This window comes from Lygodium microphyllum, chromosome 12 (assembly GCF_053477565.2).
Source record: "Lygodium microphyllum isolate KBCC chromosome 12, Lygodium_microphyllum_v1.1.10, whole genome shotgun sequence".
In the NCBI taxonomy this organism is placed as follows: domain Eukaryota; kingdom Viridiplantae; phylum Streptophyta; class Polypodiopsida; order Schizaeales; family Lygodiaceae; genus Lygodium; species Lygodium microphyllum.
This window is the reverse complement of record NC_141146.1, coordinates 71,838,590-71,857,819: the sequence shown is the minus strand read 5'-3', so window position 1 is coordinate 71,857,819 and position 19,230 is coordinate 71,838,590. Positions and strand designations below refer to the sequence as shown.

Below are 19,230 nucleotides of genomic sequence, written 5' to 3'. Positions count from 1 at the left end.
AAGGAGGGTCCTATACCCATTCTTTGTGATAGTTAGAGTGCTATTGCAGTGGCATAGAATCTTGTGTTTCATACTCTTACGAAGCACATTGAGGTACATTACCATTATGTCAGAGAGAGATGCTATGCTAGAGAGATCAATTTGATGTATGTTCCTACATAGGAAAATGTTGCCAAAATTTTCACCAAAGCACTATCTTGTGAGAAGTTCAAGGCTTTGTGAAAGTCCTTGAACTTACTACCCTTTGGTGATTGTTCTTCTTGTACTTCCATCACATTGGCACTGCAAGGGGATGCTAGAATTTGCCAATTCTATGGGCAGTGCCCAATGTTTTAGTTAGTCAGTTTGCAATATGAACGCAACTAAATTAATAAGTTGTGTCACCACATTTAGAGTTAGTTCTAGAGTTAGCTGACTTCAATTAAGTTAGGATTTGGTCTACTTAGACCTAGGGTTATACTTTCATGCTATCACTTCCAGTTTAGCTAGTACACTCCATTTTTCAGCCCACACTATCTATTACATTGTCTACTCTCACTCTCTCATTTCCCTCTCCTCCATAGCTGGTGTATTTCAAACAGGGGGAAACCTTTGTAATAGGTTGTGTCAGTCTCCATGAGGACTTAGAAGAAATAAGTGGGAGAGGAAACATTTGTGGCAATTTGCATGGGTATCCATGAGGGCTTATTGCCAGTGCCTTTATGTGCTTTTCTTGGAAGTACTTAGCATGCCTCATAGGTGCCTTATTGCCTTGAGCATGGTACTCCAATAGCTGAGTCTGTTGCATCGGAAGAAGAAAAGTAGAGCGTAGCAATCTTAGATGTGAGAAGTTAAATCATGTTGCTCTTGCAAAGCCCTACCTGCTCCACCTTTGCCCAAAAACAGAATCATGAGATCACCTCATCCAAGCAGACTAGTTGAATCCTTCATCACTTAAATGTTATTTACCTATTATAATATTTAGAGGCCTTGCTCACGTGCATTCCACTTGGCTTCTCCCATATATGCAGAAAGGTGAGTTCGCATGTGCAACACCCTCTTGTCTTTAATTCCATGCCACCAATTTGTATGATTAATGTCTCAAACATTGCATTCTAGCAACCTCCAACTGCATATCAGTATCTCCATATAATGCCCAAAAATAGAGTTTGTTGCCATGTCAATAGATATGCTTGTGTTATATGGTGATAGTGAGGACACGTGCCTCCAGCTGCATATCAATAAATCTCCATATAATGCCCAAAAATAAAGTTTGTTGCCATGTCAATAGAAATGCTATATTATATAGTGATGAGGACATATGGAGGATAATGAGGACATATGGAGGCTTAAGTGTTGCAAATGTCCTTCTAATGCTCATGACACTGTATTCCCAATCATCTGTCTTTGGTTCATGGAACATACAAGTACCAATGCCAACAGGAATCAAGCTTAGGTATGTAAGACTCATGCCCAATGGTTTGTGTCTAATCCAAAAGACATATGCGAGATTTGAACCCTCTGCAGAGGCAAAATTTTGTGAAGTGAATTCCCATTGATACCTGTCCTTGACCAGTGCAGCCTTGAAGTAGAGATCAAAGCACGTTTACTAACGAAATGCCTGTGTTTTCTAATTTTTCTTTTTCACTTTTTCCTTGTAGTGACACCATGAGAAAACCTTAACAACATAGGTGCTCAGAATTGGGTAGCCCATATCAAAATCTGGAGTTACTTTTTCCTTGTAGTGACACCATGAGAAAACCTTAACAACATAGGTGCTCAGAATTGGGTAGCCCATATCAAAATCTGGAGTTACTTTTTCCTTGTAATGACACCATGAGAAAACCTTAACAACATAGGTGCTCAGAATTGGGTAGCCCATATCAAAATCTGGAGTTACCTTATCTATAATACATATACAATCTGTTTTGCCACAGTCGCCTAGAGATGCAAACAACCATGCTATATTTTACAAATTGATCAGGCAGTTGCAGTCCAAGTGAGCAACCCATCAGTCGTTCTGCTTTGTGCAAGATTCCTGATGGGGAAGAGTGGTCAACTATTTCAAACAAGTCCAAGGCAGCAACACATGCAAAAGATCTAAAATAAAGGGTTTAGTGTTTGCCAAAAAGGTCACACAAGGTTGATGTGAATCTCTTTGAATCTCTTTCTCTCCCTCCCCTTCAGTTTGTTTAATATTGTTTTTGCAGCTAAGAAACATAGGGAAGTACAATTTTTACTTTTCTTAATAACTGGGTAAATGAGTTCCAATGACATCAGCACTTGCAAAGCCACTAGTAGACAAACGAATAGTGATAACTTGTCAGACAGGCTTGTGACTGAAATTCAATATGGATTTTACGTAGCTTAGCCTACATTGTGACCATTTCTGATACATTTTGACGTCAATGTTTGAAAAAGTATTCTTATGTAATTCTGATAGTTTGTATTGTAAAGGGTCACAAGCCCTCATGTCAGCTCTTGCATGTTATGCATCGTAGAAACTCAAGTTACCTTGTCAGATAATCCTTTAAAGTGGATAATGTATGTGGTGGCAGGTGTAAACAGAGGCATATTTGGCGTATCGGTTGGGAGGAAGGTCCAGATTGAGCAATTGATTGAGTCTTTGGAGAGAGTAAATCCTATCCTTCGACCAACTGAGCAGTTGGAGAAGGTAACTTCAATGAAAGTAGTTGGTATGTCTGTTGGATAGACTGTGGTTATGTTTTGGTTGTTGTTCTGCTCTGTTGTAGGCTAGACCTGTGGATTAGCATGTTTGTGTTGGAAGGGTACCATTATTGTGATTTTTGTAGTACCATTTTCCTTGGTAAGAAATCGGTTGTAACTAAACACATTGAACTCTTACAGGTGAAGGGTGAATGGAGGCTTCTGTACAGCACAATATCAATTTTAGGTGCAAAAAGGACAAAGCTTGGGTTAAGAGATTTCATTACACTTGGAGATTTTTTGCAAGTGATTGATGTGGGGAAGGTACCATTTCATATAACAGCGCCAGGGTGAATATTTTGCCATTGATCAGGTCTACAGAAATCAAATTCTATGTCAGAATGCAGTGTGTGTCAGATTGTTTTGTGTGCTGTCCTTTCTGTTGAAGAAAAGTTTCCCTCATCCATGATTGATGACATTGTGTGAGCATTCTGCCTTGAAAGTATCTCATCCAAAGTTTGCTTATTTACCTGCTCACATTATTCTTGAAGTATACTTCTACTTAACAAACTCTTCAACTGGAGCCATTATTATAAGTGTTCCACTCTGCTAGACCATCTGCTGCTCAACTGTAAGCTTTATAGCAGCTGAAGCAGATCAACTTCCTTTTGTGTCTTGACTTACAAGGCAATAGATTAATGATCATTTCCCGTCTTTGATGAAGGCAGACATTGACTTCTTTTTTACAGTGAACATGAGAAAGTAGTTAGATGATTGGTCTGGTGTTCCCAAATTTGTGCCGATAATTTTGTCTAGCTCCCTTGTCTTTTGCAGTCTTCATCAAGTTCAACAATGTGATTGAAATTGATAGGCTAGCACACCAGGGAAGGTTAATTTTTTGTGTCTCCTGAATGAAATGGATTCATTTTCTTTAAGCTTTGATTTACAGGGAGAGGGAAATGAGGGGTTTATACATTTGTGCAGTTATAGTGGGTGCTTTAAAAAATCGAGATGCTATCGCTTTTCTTTCTTTCTGTTCACTTGACTCTCCTCATTGTAATGATGAAGTCAGAGCAAAGCTGTAAATACAATCACATTTAGTGTTGCTGGACTGGGCATGCTTCAAGGTGCACTGACTATTGAAGCCTCATACACCGTCGCAAGTGCAACGGTATATCCATTAGCATGCTACATTATGTTATCTATCTTCTCAGCCCAACCTTGATATATAATGATATTATCTGACATTTGATTTATTGTATGATGTAGCGGGTTGACATCTGTTTTGAGAAATCTAGTATAGTTCCTGAGCAGGTACATGTCCACATTGCAAGGTAAACGTATCATACTTTTTTTCACACAAGTCTGTCTGCTAATCATATGATCTATATTTGCAGCTTTTTAAGTTGTTTCAGAAAAACTATGATCTTCTCCTAAGTATATTCAATCCAGATGGTTGGTTGGAGATAACGTATCCTTCTCGTTTGGCCTGGGTTTTGTAATGCTTACAAAAACCATTAATAAACATGTTCTGGAAATGAGGAGTACTAGGTGAAAAACCATTTTATACTTAGAAAAACCATCAATAACTATCTTCTGGAAATGAAAAGTATGCTGGAAAACCATTCACAGCATGATGAATGCAGTTGGAGAAAGGTGGTTAGTATGCAGATAAGGTTAAAATCTTTTAGTTTATGAGTAATGCTCTTGTGGACAACTGCATAATCTTGTATCAGTCTACAAAACGTTTGTGATCTTCACATAATAGAAAATAACAGTCAGTTCTAGGAAGTGTGTTTAATGCCACTTACACGATGTGGAGCACAAGGTAGTGTCCTACTGTAGGCTGGTGGTTGGAGTTCAAACTTTCTCCATTTCATAACCTGCTGATAAAGATAATAAGTTTGTTTGCTGGGATGAGATCCTACTTAAAACTCTTTGGTTCAGCCAACTTAAACTCCAACACATCAAATTCTAATTGGCAAAGTGTGATGCTCAAAATCTGTTTTTCAGTTTCTAATCCTGTCTGTGTTAGTTTGACAAGAACCTTGTACCTTGACTGCTGCTAGATATGTTGATGATACCATGAGAATTGGAAGAGATGACAAGGGCAATATCTTTCTGCTAGAAAGAACAGCTAACTAACGATTCTTGTACCAAAATGCAAGTTTTTGGCTCTGTAGTGCCGTAATCACTATAGATGGTGCACACAAAGCTTCTCTGTATTTCAGACGAGCTCTCATTGTGTAGAAGGGCAATATCTTTCTGCTAGAAAGAACAGCTAACTAACGATTCTTGTAACAAAATGCAAGTTTTTGGCTCTGTAGTGCCATAATCACTATAGATGGTGCACACAAAGCTTCTCTGTATTTCAGATGAGTTCTCATTGTGTAGAATACGTTCCACATAGTGGCCCTTGGGCTTGATTCCAACAAATAAACTTTAGTGTTTGAGAAACTTTCATATTCCAAAATTCTTACATGAAGCCTTGTGACAGGAGAGCGCTGAACTGAGAGCAGCTAACTAATGATTTTTGTACAGAAAAATGCAAGTTTTTGATGGTTATAGTGCCATAGTTCACGAGAGATTGTGTACACAAAACTTATCTGTATTAGATGAGGTCTGACTAGTGCAAATCATATGCCACAGGATGGCCCTTGGGCTTTATTCAATCAATAAAGTTAAATCTGTATGACTATTTTCTATTCCAAAGTTCGTACATTTTGCAGGTAACCAGTCAAATCTTTGTAATTATGAAGATATGGTACCTAATTTGTAAATATTGTGTTAAAATGGATATTAATCTTTTGCAACGCCACTACCTGGTAACTTCACTTTTGGATCAAGCTACAGCGAAGCGCTCTTGTCTTCACGTCTTGGACATCTTGGCATTAGAAGTATGAAGCAAATAGTGTCTCTTTCCTCAAATGCAGTCAAAAGAACTGTAGTTTTGATCCATGAATGGTGCAAGATTGGGACAAAAGCCGAACTCGCAGATAGAGAAACAGCCTCTGAAGTCAGCTGGAAGCCCCAAAACCTACTTTAACATAGGTAAGTTATTGTACTCCTATTTTTCTCACATGTATATGTGCATTGAGCATAATGGATTAGCATTGTGATTAGTTTAATGCTTGATTCATTTATGTACATTGAGCATAAAGAACTGACATTGCAATCAGTTTTTGCTGGAGTGTCTATGATAATCAGTTTGACTTATGACTAATTTAAGAGGAACAAAACCATTTGATTTAGAACAACACAACTTTTGAGCACAAAGAACAGACATGCTATTAATTTAATGCTCAAATGTCTGTTGCAACATAGACCCCAAACCCAGTAACTCTCTTAAAGCTAACTCCTATCCTTCTGTAGCAATACCTTACTCCTATTCTGCCTTAGGTGGTTAAGGGTCTCATTATCCAGAGCTCTTGGATCTCCAAATAAATCAGTTTCTCATTGATGCATCTATATGATGCCCTATATATGATATGTTCGTGATAAACATAGACCAAAACAAGCCGATTTAGAACCACAATAACTTAAACTTTTGACTTGCAGGCACAATTGTAGATTTGGGTTGATAAGATGAGTTTCCTGTTAGTGAAGTAGGAAAGCACCTGCAACAGTTAAGGACACATCCCCAAAAGCTGTAAAAACTATTACTTGTTTTGACAACCATCAGATGTTGAAATCAAGCTACTAGTGAGCGTTTCATTGATTGGACATGCATGAGCAGTATTACAAATGAGGAAAGACCATGTAGAATGTTATCTGAAAACCATTAAAGACCACTGAGTTTGTACACTTGAAGCACATACTAAGATTAAAAGGAATAGCAAATGTTGGGAGTCAATCCAGTTATGTGCATTCAAACCTCCACAATGCACATGAATACATGTACATTAGAATCAGAGCACAAGGCAGAGACCTGGCACAAGTCCACAAATCTATCATTCTACCTTTCGGAAGTGATAAAATTATAGAGCTCTTATGATCCGATATGCTGCAGTGCACTGCAAGAAAGATACAAACAGGGAAAAGCTTGCCCAGATGTTGGATTCTTGATACCTTCTATTGTATAGGTGTGCCTATGGATGGTCTGCACCATGAAATTGAAAACTTCAGACATAATCATACACAGTCTATGTTCTTTCATCACAGCTGGAGATTGATAAGAAAGCAATCTTTAGTTTTTTCATTCTTTACGTGTCTATTTTTCTTGGTTTCAGCCAAGGTAAATAGCATTGAGGTGTTTGATATACCAAAACCACAAGTATGAGCCCTTTGAACTGCATGTACAATCATTTTGTTTTGATAGAAAGTTAATCCTGAACATTTGTAGATTAGCTTCTGATTACAAACCCTTCCTTGAAATACAAAGAGCTTAGTCTATTCTATGATGAGGCATGATTGGAAGGCAAACCTTTTGGAAATAAATCCAAAAACAACAGAAATGAGCAATTGAGTGAAGCAGATGGGACAAAATAAATTCAGTTGCCCTAAGCCATTATTAAGGAAAATGGCTAGAATCCCTAGCTGTTCTATCCTTCAAGAACACATATTTGATATATGCTATAGTATGGTGTTGAGTTGTTCACTTACCAAAATGATAAGGAATAGAACATCTCATATAACTATTAAGTGAGGTATGTACCTTGAATCCAAGAGCAAGAAGAAGATATGGGGGTGGAACTAGGAAAGGATGTATAATTCACATGTGCCAAGAGCATGGTTATATGATGACTAATTGTCCTCTAGAGTTGGAGTCAAGCAAAAAGACCAATGTAGGTTTAGGAAAAGCCTCTTAGTATGATAGTGAAGTTGCACGTTCAAAAGTTATGCCTAGAACTCAAAGCAATCGTAAGCATTATAATTAGATTCAAAGTAGTTCCTATTCTAGTCCTTAAACCCTCAAAGCAACTTAGATTGGTAAAAGAATATCAAGAAAAGAAGGCCCAAAAGGGCATAACAACAAACCCTATCTTTGAACCAAAGTAGTGTACCTAATTATGCCCAATCATAGCCTTCCATAGAGCTAGTAACACAGTCTAATCACACTAGATGTCTCATGTGTGGGGATGTCCAAACTCTAGAAAAATCAAGCTAACCAATTAGATTAGTGGCTACATAGAACAAGCTAGGGGAGACTTTGATCCTATTATAATCAATGGCAATGGGTGCACCCAAACCTACTTGGCCCCATGGAGCAAAATAGTAGTTTAGGACTAATGGACTTGTTTGGAGTTTCAATCCATGTTTTATGCCTTTAAGCATGTTATTCAAGTAGAATATTCAGCTATGGCAAGCTCTCAAAAGGATTTATAGGTCCAAGGAGGGCTTGAATACAATTGATGTACCTTTTGCATGAAGTATCAAGATGTAATTTGTCATGATACAACCATCTTGATTAACAATATAATGGGAAACCAAAGACGCCATGCACTATACACATTGGGGCACAAGAGTAAAAGGAGTACGTGTTAAGAGTTTCGACCGCTTGAGGATGTGCACTTCTTCTTTAGAGTGGTTGATGGATGAAGGGTCCAATCCATGGGAGTTTTGAATGATTAGCCAATCAAAATTGAGACATTAAGGTCTACCATGACTTTTGTCGTCATAGGGGATGTAACAATGGTGTGACAATAAGGTTTACCATACTTTTGTTGTCATAAGGGATGTGACAGTGGTGTGATTTTAGGATAATTGAGGATAAGGTTATGTAAAAATTTGGGACAAGAAGATAAAGTGAGCCTAAACATATGGAAACATTGCCTTGTTTGTGGAGATCTATAGCAAGGTAGTTCAATACTACAAGCCACATTTGAGGAATTGATGGACTAGAATGTCCATTTGAATCTTCTATTGTGACATCAATGCCCTAGATTTTTTGCACCCTCTATGTGTCTAGTTGATTTGGTTCTTTTATCACCTTCAAAATCTTGACATTGCTTGAGTTAATAGCTTACTTGCAAGTGCAGTTTGCAACAAACGTGAGGGCTAGCCCTCAACACTATCTCCCATGGGGTCTTAAAGATCCCAAAGCATTGTGATTTATGGTCCAAGTCACACCTAAGAAAAGCAAGTGATTGTGATCACTACTTTTTTAAAAAGTAAGCTTAGTAAAAAATGTAAGCCTAGTCAATCGAAAAGTGATTATTATAAAATTGGTGCCACAAAATGGTTAGCAAAAAAGTATCCTTAGAACTCATTATTTAAAACATGTGTATAGTATATAGAGTGGTAGTTGAAAGCTTGCCCCATACTTGAGAGGGTACAGATTCAAACCATTTAAACTTTTCTCTTAAATTTTTCTTTTTGTTATTTCTTTAAATTTTTATTTCTCCCTAGAAAATTTTATGACAAGAAACAAGCTATTGTATTAAATTGTTTTAATTTTCTAGAGAGGTTTAGGCTTTGAAAGCTTAGAAGGGGGCTTCAAAATAAAAAGGTAAACTTGTAAAAGGTAAAGTCTAAATATTTAAAATTCTAAGAGAAATAAAAAAGTAACAAATAATAAAAAGAAACTCTTAAAGGGTTTGAACTCGTAATGTCTTGAGTATGAGTCAAGCTTTCTATAATTAGTCTATCTTATAAAAACATCTGTATTGCTCTAAGGCATTAGTACAAAGGTTACAACAATAATAAATCGACACAATGGAAGTGCCCAATGCTATTAATAAATTTCACACCCCAAAATATTTTTCATTGATAAAATATAAAAGTGCTTTATCTACATAACTTTGTCTAATAATTTGCTCAATAGATACACATTACACATTAGTTTCCTACCCTCTACCTACCATGCATAATGCAATGAGTGTCACACGTGGTACCTAGTGCAACAAGTCACTAATGATGCAACAAAGAGACAAATGAAAATCCACAAATACATCACAATAAGTGAGCCACATTTTTTAGGGATAGCATAATATTGTGGTCATGAGGTAGGCAATAAAAAGTCTAACCCTAGTGTGTGATATCCCTTAGAGGAGCACAAGGGTCAGGTATTAGGTTTAGGGAAAATGCTAGCTAGCTCATCACCTTATTGGTTACTTAGGATGAGGTGCACAATCCCTTAGAAACATACCCAATGGTGGACTAATAACTAGATCCTAGGTTACCAACATATTTTGTATAGCTATACTGATTCACAATTTTTGTAAAGATTCTGTATAAATTAGAGTTTACTTAGTTAGACAAGAAAGGGACTATTTGTGTATCCTTGTTTGCATAAAAATATTGTTTGAATGAACTAGTATTAAAGATGTGACGAAGGAATGTGTATGCCAAACATAATGTGATACTAATTAATAACTTAAGAACACTATGTGAGAAGATGAAAAGTGGGAGGGTGGAGGTCTTTATGATCCCATCCTATGGACGTGTGAACGTGATTAGTCATGTAGCTTTCGGAGCTGGGCGCTCATGACTATCTTCAATTGGATAACCTAATTAACATTGGTTTAGGGAAATAGAGAATGGTAGAGTATTGGTCCTTGAGGGTGTGGAAGTTCAAAAGATTGTCGCACTCTATGAACTAAGTACAATCTTACTCGTTCTCAATTTTGAATGGTTTCAAAGTGACCTTTCTTAGGTGGACATTAGATTGCTATTAGGGTGACCATACATTGTTTCATATAAGAAGTAGAGATTAAAACTCCCACATTCAACTAAGTCCATTGCTCTTAGGAGGGAAACTCAACGAAATTATTTGTGGAACTAGGAAGTTTCAGTTAACTACTAACATGAGGATCCTCCAAGGTTCTAAGGAGGGGTACATTACACATGGCACCCAAGGGGGATGCACAACAAGCAAAGAAGGACTAGAGAATTAGTAGTAGGTCATTCAATGAAAAAAGGGGGTGCAAAAATTTCTTGTCTTGGTCAAGCCAGTTTGATGATTATTTTGATGAAGAATCTTATCCTGCAAATGATAAAATCAAGTGTGTCATCAATTATTTTCCAGATAAAGCCTTACTTTGGTGGAATCTCCTCTGTCATAGCTTCATAACCATCCTACCATGTGGAATGAATTTCAAGAATAGGTTAAAGGATCATTCCTTTCTTTTTAGTTCATCTTCATGGTAGGCAAAATTGGGAAAAATTATATTGGCAAGAAGGCAACATTGTGGCCATCTACACCAAAAGATTTTGGCAATAACTTCTTCTTTGGCACATGCTTGAGGAGGCTTCCAAGAGCACGCCACTATGAAAATACATAGATAATCTTCAAGCCAGCATCTAAGCTGTTGAGATGGCAAGCTACATGCAAACATTGATGAAGGATTGCTTGGTTAGATAGGTCCATACATCTACACTTAGCATATGGGTGGTCATTATGATTCTCACATGGCCATGGACTTATTGCTTATTATATTTGGTTAGTTATATGTACCTACAACTAGCATAGTTATAGCGCGAATCGATTAATATGGTGAGTTATGCATTGTTTAACTTAGTAGGCCAGTTTTCTTTATATCATATCTTCATGAGGGCCTAAGCAATTGAAGTATAACTTCTCAATGCACTCTTGCAAGCTCTTCGCTCGATAGTGTCCATCTAGCACCTTTGGGATTCTTAGTATTTTCTCATCTTTGGATGTAGCCTTGAACTTTCTCTTGGTCAGCACAAGCAAAACGATGTGTATTTTGCAAATGAGTCCTTTTGGGCCTTTCCCTTGTGTTTTTGGCCATCTGAGACAATTTCGAGCCCCATTTCAACTCCATAGGGTGGTGGACACCAGTTTCAAGCATATGTAATTTTAGCTATCTTCGATGTTCTTTGGTGCATAGGTTACATATTTTAAATCTGTAAGTTTTGAGGTCTTTGTCAAGGGGCAAACACAAGGTTTATATGCAAACTAGTTGTAGATTGTATGTATTATTGAGCAGTCAATAAAGAGGGCTACTTAATTTATTGATGTGTATATCTTATGAAGAAGATACTTAGTTGTGTCATAATGGGCGAGAACAATGTAAATTCTATTATTGAGAAGCTAGAAACTATCTATCTTGGAATTTTTGTTTGACAAACTTTCTTATTAGAAATGGCATCTTCAAGCTTATTTTAGGTGAAGAAAATGATCAAAAGCTGAGTGATCTTGTGACTACACAGTAATTAAAGGTATCAAAAGAATGGAATGTAAAATACAAAAATATAAAATTTAAGATTATTTGCAATCATAAAAAACACCATATCAGAAATGCAAAAAGTTCATATGGACCTTAGATAACTTTTGAGAATGTGTTTTTTAGTAAATACAAAGGTATGGAAGATTCAACTCAATCAATAATTGAATACTTTCAAGAAAGGGAAGATGTTTGTAAATGAGCATGTTTTGAAGGTGAGAGGCATTGTAGATACCCTTGCAACTATTGATGCAATGCCTGATGATAATGATTTCTTTTTATCTACTTTGGGTGGCCTTAATAATGAGGATTGGAGATCTTTTGTTATTTTTGTATATATACGAAAGTCATTTCTAGATTTTGATGAGTTGATCTTTCTCATGATCATTGAAGAGATTAACATGTAGGGTGAATCATCTAAAAGAAGTAGCAAAGATGTCCAAGCTTTTTACTCAAGTTCAAGAAGGAGATGTGGTAGATTCTCTTTAAGAGATTGTGGTATGAATTGTACTAGTGGTAGCTATTAAAATAGATTAAAATCATTAATATAGTGGTATATAAAATTTGGGAGGGCGCGGTAATTCTAGAGGCAAGGGGAGCTCTAGAGGAAGAGATGAATGGCAGTACAAAGACTCTAGTAATTCTGATATTGTTTGTCATTACTATGGAAGAATAAATCATATTGCAGCCCATTGTTTTGATAAGAATGATGACATTTGCAATGGCAAGTTATAGCAAGGAAATTATACATCATCTTCAGGATAGAATGATGAAAAAAATGAGTATTTGTTTTTTATGTAGCATATGATGAATGTTGTTATATAAAAGGGGATATGTGATGATGTATGGTATGTTGATTCAAATGTATCTAATCATGTAACTAGTCATGTTGAATGGTTTGGAGAGATGTATAATTTACAAAGTCTAGATTATATAGAGATAAGTGATGATTCATATTATCTAATTTTACATATTGCAAAAGTTTCATTGTTTTTACATAATGGTTAGATAACGTGTTTATCAAATATTTTACATGTGCTATCCATCATAAAAAGTTAGTATCTGTTGATCAAATGATAGAGCAAGGGTTGTAAGTTAGATTTTTTATGAAGGGCTATTTTATTTAAGACTTTAATAATAAGTACAGATTGATTTCAAAAGAAATTAGATTCGGTCGCATGTTTACCTCGAATACTAGAATCTCTATTATAAATATTGCTATATATGCTAAAGAGAAATGTGTGGTTTTATATATTAAAATATGCCACAAATGTATTGAACATGTAAATCTAGAAAGATTGAAATTAACGCATGATAGAGATGTAAGCAAGAATATACTTGTTATGGCGTATACGGATGTTTAGGGGTCTACCTAGAATGTATAGCCGTAAGTATTTTATTACATTAATTGATTATTACTCTAGAAAACTTTATGTATATTTTATAAAGAAAAAATAGTAAAATGTTTGAGCACTTCAAAACTTTCAAGATTGTTGTTGAAAGAGAAATTGGCTTGAAAGTTAAGTGCTTGAGATCAGATGGAGGGAAAAAATACATCTCTAATGAGTTAGTGATTTTTAAGATCTCAGGGATAAGGTGATAATTTATGTGTAGGTATACCCCACTATAAAATGATATTGTAGAAAGGAAAAATGAATATATTACAAAATTTTTGATGGTTGAGAAAAATATGCCCAAGCATTTTTTATTTGAGGTTGTTCATATTACTGTCTATATTATGAACATGTCTCCTACAGTTACAGTTCATGGGGTATGACTCTTAAAGAATGTTTTACAACAAGAAATCTGATGTACCAAACTTGAAAGTGTTTGATTATATTACATATGCTCATGTATTTGATGAGTTGAGGAAGAAATTTGATTCGAAATGTATTTTCATTGGATACTCAATTGAACAAAAAGGGTATCATTGTTATAACCATGTTAGTGGTGAGTTTCAAGTAAGCAAAGATGTTATTTTTTATGAGACGAGCAATTAGTATGCATTTAGTGGAAATGCTTTTAGATGATGTTGATGATCATGATAGCCATGTGTAGGTAGAAAATGAGAAATCACAGACTCTCAATTGATGAGAGACATCATCTGGTAGTAGATCCATAGTTAGTCCTTGGTTTGGGAGACTAAGGAGCACTCCCACATTTTTAGGTGTATCTAGTGATGTTGTAGGTAATTATAAAGAAAAAATAAAGTGTTAGATGGTAATAAAGCATCTACCAATCACATAATTCTCTTGTTGGAGACTCTAATGGATCAGAGAGATTGGATGATGAGCTTAGTATTCCTTTACTTAGGACACTAGGTGTACAAAGAGGACATGGTAATGCAAACACTACATTGAGTAATCCAATGGTGTGTAGGTCTAGTAGAGTGAGATATCATGTTGGAATATTTGGTCTTGAGAGTTATGCAACTCACCATTATGCTTATATGATAAAGGTAGTTGAGGATGTGGAGTCTACTTGTTTTGAGAAAACTATTAGCCATGTTCATCATTACAATGTAGCAATGGATGAGGAGATGACTGCATTAGAGGCCAACAAGACTTGGGATCAAGTACCATTGCTTAAGGGTAAGAAAGCCATTGGTTGTAAGTGGGTTTATAAAATAAAGCACAATGAAAATGGTTCTATTAGTTGTAAGGCTAGACTAGTTGCAAAAGGCTATGCATGGATGTATACAATATAGATTATGAAGAGATATTCAATACAGTTGCTAGGATGACAACTATTAGATGTGTGATTCCTTTACCGCCAAAGGTTGGAGCTTAAAAGAAATGGATGTGAAGAATGCCTTCTTGCATGGTGATTTACAAGAAGAGGTGTATATGGAGTAGCCAATAGATTATGAGGATGTAGAGCATCCCATATATGTATGCAGGTTAAAGAAGGTGCTCTATGGACTAAAACAAGCAGCTGAAGCATGGTGTTTGACAAGATCGGTGAGTATCTTGTCCACATACTTAAGCTCTATTGGCTAATGTTAAGGGCCTTTTGAGGCAAAATTTTGAGATTGATTGGGGTAAGCTAAGGCACTTTCTTGGTATTGAGGTGATCAGATGTACTAGTGATGTGCTGATGGTATATGGCTATCCCAAATGTAATATGGCTTGGACATGCTATGCATATATGGTACGATGGCATATAAGCCCCTTTCAGTGCCATTAGAGAAAAATATAAAATTGAGTGCCGATGTTGGGGATGAGATAGAAGACCCTAATATACTCAAAAAGATAGTAGGGAGTCTGATTGATATGACTATCATGAGATTGGACTTGATATATGCTATTGGACTTATGAGTCGTTTATGTAGGTACCTAGGAAGCCTAATTTGGATACAATCAAATACATATTGAGACATGTGAAGTCTGTTTTGCATTATGTACTTTTTAATGAGGTAGGTAACGCTATGTACTTTTTAATGAGGTAGGTAACGCTATGCAAGTACATAGATGTAGATTGAGTTGGTAGCAAGTTTGATAGAAGATTTACCAACAAATTTATATTTTCTCTTGGTAGTGTTGAAGTTACTTGGAGTAGCAAAAAGCAATCAACGATCTCTTTATCGAGGTATAGAGGTTGAGTATAGAGGTATTGCTATGCAGCATGTGAGATGGTAGGGTTACAAAAGTCATGGGTGATTTGGATGTATAAGAACATGGTCCAGTTTTCATCCAATGTGACAACACGAGCAGTATATAGCTAGCTAAAAATTGAGTGTTCCATGCCAGGACAAAATACACTGAGATGCATTATCATTTTGTGAGATAGAAGGTACTTGCAAGAGAGATTGACTTGGTATACAACAACACACATGATAGATAACTGACATTTTCACAAAGGCATTGGGTGTAGAGAAGATTCAAAAATTTTGAAGCTTACTTGGAGTTGTGGACATATAGTTGAGCTTGAGGGGGAGTGTTGAGATGGCAAGATCAATATGTGTGGCCATTGATAATAGACCGCCTAGTTAGATAGGTTTGCACATCTATACTTAGCATGTTGGTGGTAATTAAGATCCTCACATAACCATTGACTTATTACTTATTACATTTGGTAATTTACACCTACTTATAACTAGCATAGTTATAGTGTCAATTGATTAATATAGTTAGTTATATATTGTTTGATGTAGTAGGTCACTTTCCTTTATATTGTACATTATTATACTTTGTATACATTACATTGTGTGAGGAAGAAAGAAAGAAAAACTAGCAAGAAAACATTTTGGCAACCATCTCTCTTCTTGTGTTCTTGAGTGAGCTTCCTGTTGTGTATATTGTGTATGCTTGATATACTAGCTCAAGCAAGTCCCACACCATATTATTCATGACATAAGAGAAGCTTAATATTCTTATACCTACTTCTCTTTAGGATGCTATCTCTTATGCCCATGATGCAAAAAAGAAGTTTCAAACCATTTCATAGGCCATTAGGTGTCAACAAGTCACTAATCACGTGCCACATATACAGAAGAAAATCCACAAAAGATAAATCAATAAATAACATCTTATTTTCATAGCAATGATCATTACAAAATCCATATCCAAGAATCAACTTTGGGGATCCTCACACCCTAAATATAGAATCTCTATTTTGTTATGAATGATAAGAGAGCTAAATAGCTTTCAAAAGGTTTGGAATACCGCAATGGTTCCCTTAACATTTTTCCACCTATGTTGAACCCTTCAGGAATTCTCAACACCAATGTTCCACTTCCTATTCTGGATAATCTAATACTAGAGGATGAGCAAGAAGACTTGTACATCACCTTTGTGAGACAAAGAAGGTCAACACACGTTGTGTGATTAGTAGCTAGTGGAGGTAAATGCCTTCACTCCCAATCTAGGAAGAGGCGGATGTGCTTCTCTAAGAAGAGAGAATGCCATTTGCTATAAGATTGAATATCCTAGCCACATTGCCACAATATGTTCTCCCCAAGAAAAACATTTAAAGAAAGAGAACATACCCTCAACCATTTTGGAATAGAATCTCTTCTAAACTACGAGCCAATGGTAGCCATGTGATGGCACTTCAATAAGAACCATAAAATTTTTAATGCAGGCCCTTTATTAGACTAAACCATGTAGTAGAAACAAAAGGATATGAAGGTCAAGAAATGTAGAAAGTAAATGAGACAAGAAAAGGTAATAGTGAGAGACCCACTCAATAAGAGAAGTAGGAAATAACCCCATTTTTAGTTGGGTTCATGATAGCCCAATCTTTGTATCAAGTGGTAAGTCATGATCAATGACTGATAGGGAATGTCAATAAATCTATGACATATTGCACATAGGTATATTTTTAGGCTACACTACTTTACCAAGTAAGTGTAGATGTGTGGATCCATCTAACTAGACAGTCCATCATTAATGTCTGCACATGTTGAGCTTCTGTATCTTTGCTTTAAGAATGACTAGATCTTGTGTTCAAGCCTAGCTTGACTTCTTGATGTAGTAATAATGCAAGTAGCTTGACATCCCAAATAGGGGGTTTCGGTCTTACAAAAATTGATGTATCAAATGCCTTGTATTCTTTACCCAAACCATTTAGAGTAACTGCAACAATATCATCATCCTTGAACTTTGAGCTAATGGAGGCAAGTTGATGAGCAATGGTCTTGATTTTAGTAGTGTAGGCTTGTATGCTTCTATAGTTTCTAGTCATGTTGTTAAATTGTTGCTTAAGCTAAATTTTTCTTACACGTGTTACATTCTCATAAATTTTCATAAGGATCTCCCATGCATTCTTCAGAGACCAATAGTCAATGATCTACATGGCCATAGCATCTAATATGCATAAAGAGAAACAATTAGGACTTTACTTACTCTTTCCATCAACTATCTATGAGCTCTCTACTACTCAAGACTAAGATTTCTATTTGGAAAATTTGGTTCAATTTCATCTCTAGTACATGAGTCCCAATAACCTCTTCCAATCATGAAGTTTTGCATTCTAAACTTTCACAATGCAAAATTCTTATTGTCTAATTTCTCCCTTACAGTCCGGTAATATTATATGTACCTGTTGCATTTGCCATGATGTTGTAGTCAACTATTTACAATAGTAAAGGGACTATCCACTTAGGTAATGGCAATACCTTCAACAATTTGCAAAGACCTATCATAGTTTGCTAACTATAGCTACAAATATTTCACAAGCAAGATTTCAACAAGCATCAATTGCTCAAGACATGTAAAATCACGTAAATTGGTTCTTGTTTAAAGTCTCCTATGAGCATGCAATTTATTGCCCAAATTGACATGAACCAGAGGTATTTCAAATCCTCTTCAATAGCATTTTTTCACCATATAATCTCTTTAGTAATCCAAAAGCATTTGCAACTCATAATAGCACTAACAAACATTAATACATAAGTCAAAGTACCCATAAATGTAGCTAGATAGAATATGTATATAACTTGCCAAGCAAAATAGGTTCAACCTTGTAATAACCAGTAGTAGAACTCTACAATATGGGAGCTATATCAAATAAAAAACAAGGTGAAGGAATTACCAACAGGGTATCCAACATTATTTGATCAACAATAGACATCAATAGGAGCTTCAATGAACTCCAAGCAAAGAGGTATATGCTATCTTTGTGTGTATGATATCACTTTTTTTGTTGTATATAGCTAATGGTTGAACCTCAATCCTTTCTAGAAGTTCTCAAGTGCATGAAAATGATGCCAAGTTCAGTGCCAACCATTCCTTTCGTGTCAAAATATGACCATGCCAAGTATAGGTTGCTTAGGGAAGAGAACTTTGAGCTACAAGAAAACAAGGGCAAACTGATAGCATCACATTGATGGGATGCTTTGACTTTTGGCCACACTAGCCACAAAATGAAGCTCCAATAGAGCCAAATGAAGCCTTAGGTGAAGCTCCAACAATCCTTGATAGCTCTGGAAGAAGGAAGCATCAAAGGCATACCTTGCAAGTTGAGGCCATGACTACTAATGTTTGTTTGATTGAAGGTATTCAAACTGGGCTAAAGGAATGTTGGTTCATGCTCCCTAATCTATGCTCTGATACCATGTTCAAAGAGAAGGAGAGAGATAGACACAAGATGGAGCCACATTTGACAAAGGGTATTGTACTCTCATTTCATCATTATTCCTTGGTGCAGAGTAACACAACTAAGTCACACATATAATTGAAGCAAGATAGGTCACTAATTGACCATACACCACTAACTATGGTTGAGTTAGATCGACTCACTTATTGAACCACACATGATGGATGAGAGCTAGGGTACAACTATCCTAGGGTGTTGGTGTATGAGCTCTATTCTTAACATATCTCATGATGTTTGAACCCTTGCTAGTACTCATGTTGGGTGTTTTAAGGCTAACTTGACCATAGGATTCTTGGATGCTTGCTTAATTATTACTTACTACTTTCTTGGGTAAAGAGACCAACTTTAAGGTTCATGA

General features: G+C 36.1%; 1 protein-coding gene across 2 annotated transcripts in view; it reads left to right on the top strand.

Moving 5' to 3' along the window:
- LOC148027902 (fibrillin protein 5 homolog) overlaps window positions 1–5,103 on the top strand; it is a 39,161-nt gene extending 34,058 nt beyond the window's left edge. The window contains exons 2-7 of one of the 2 annotated variants that reach the window (XM_087689611.1): window positions 2,538–2,653; window positions 2,848–2,970; window positions 3,719–3,817; window positions 3,916–3,960; window positions 4,044–4,117; window positions 4,716–5,103. In XM_087689611.1, the coding sequence (XP_087545737.1) occupies window positions 2,538–2,653; window positions 2,848–2,970; window positions 3,719–3,817; window positions 3,916–3,960; window positions 4,044–4,117; window positions 4,716–4,791 (533 nt within the window). In that variant the 3' untranslated portion in view covers window positions 4,792–5,103. Of the gene's footprint in view, window positions 1–2,537; window positions 2,654–2,847; window positions 2,997–3,714; window positions 3,818–3,915; window positions 3,961–4,043; window positions 4,118–4,715 lie in introns of both variants that reach the window. The other variant, XM_087689610.1, reaches the window with a different exon arrangement.
- Window positions 5,104–19,230: the final 14,127 nt, after the last annotated feature.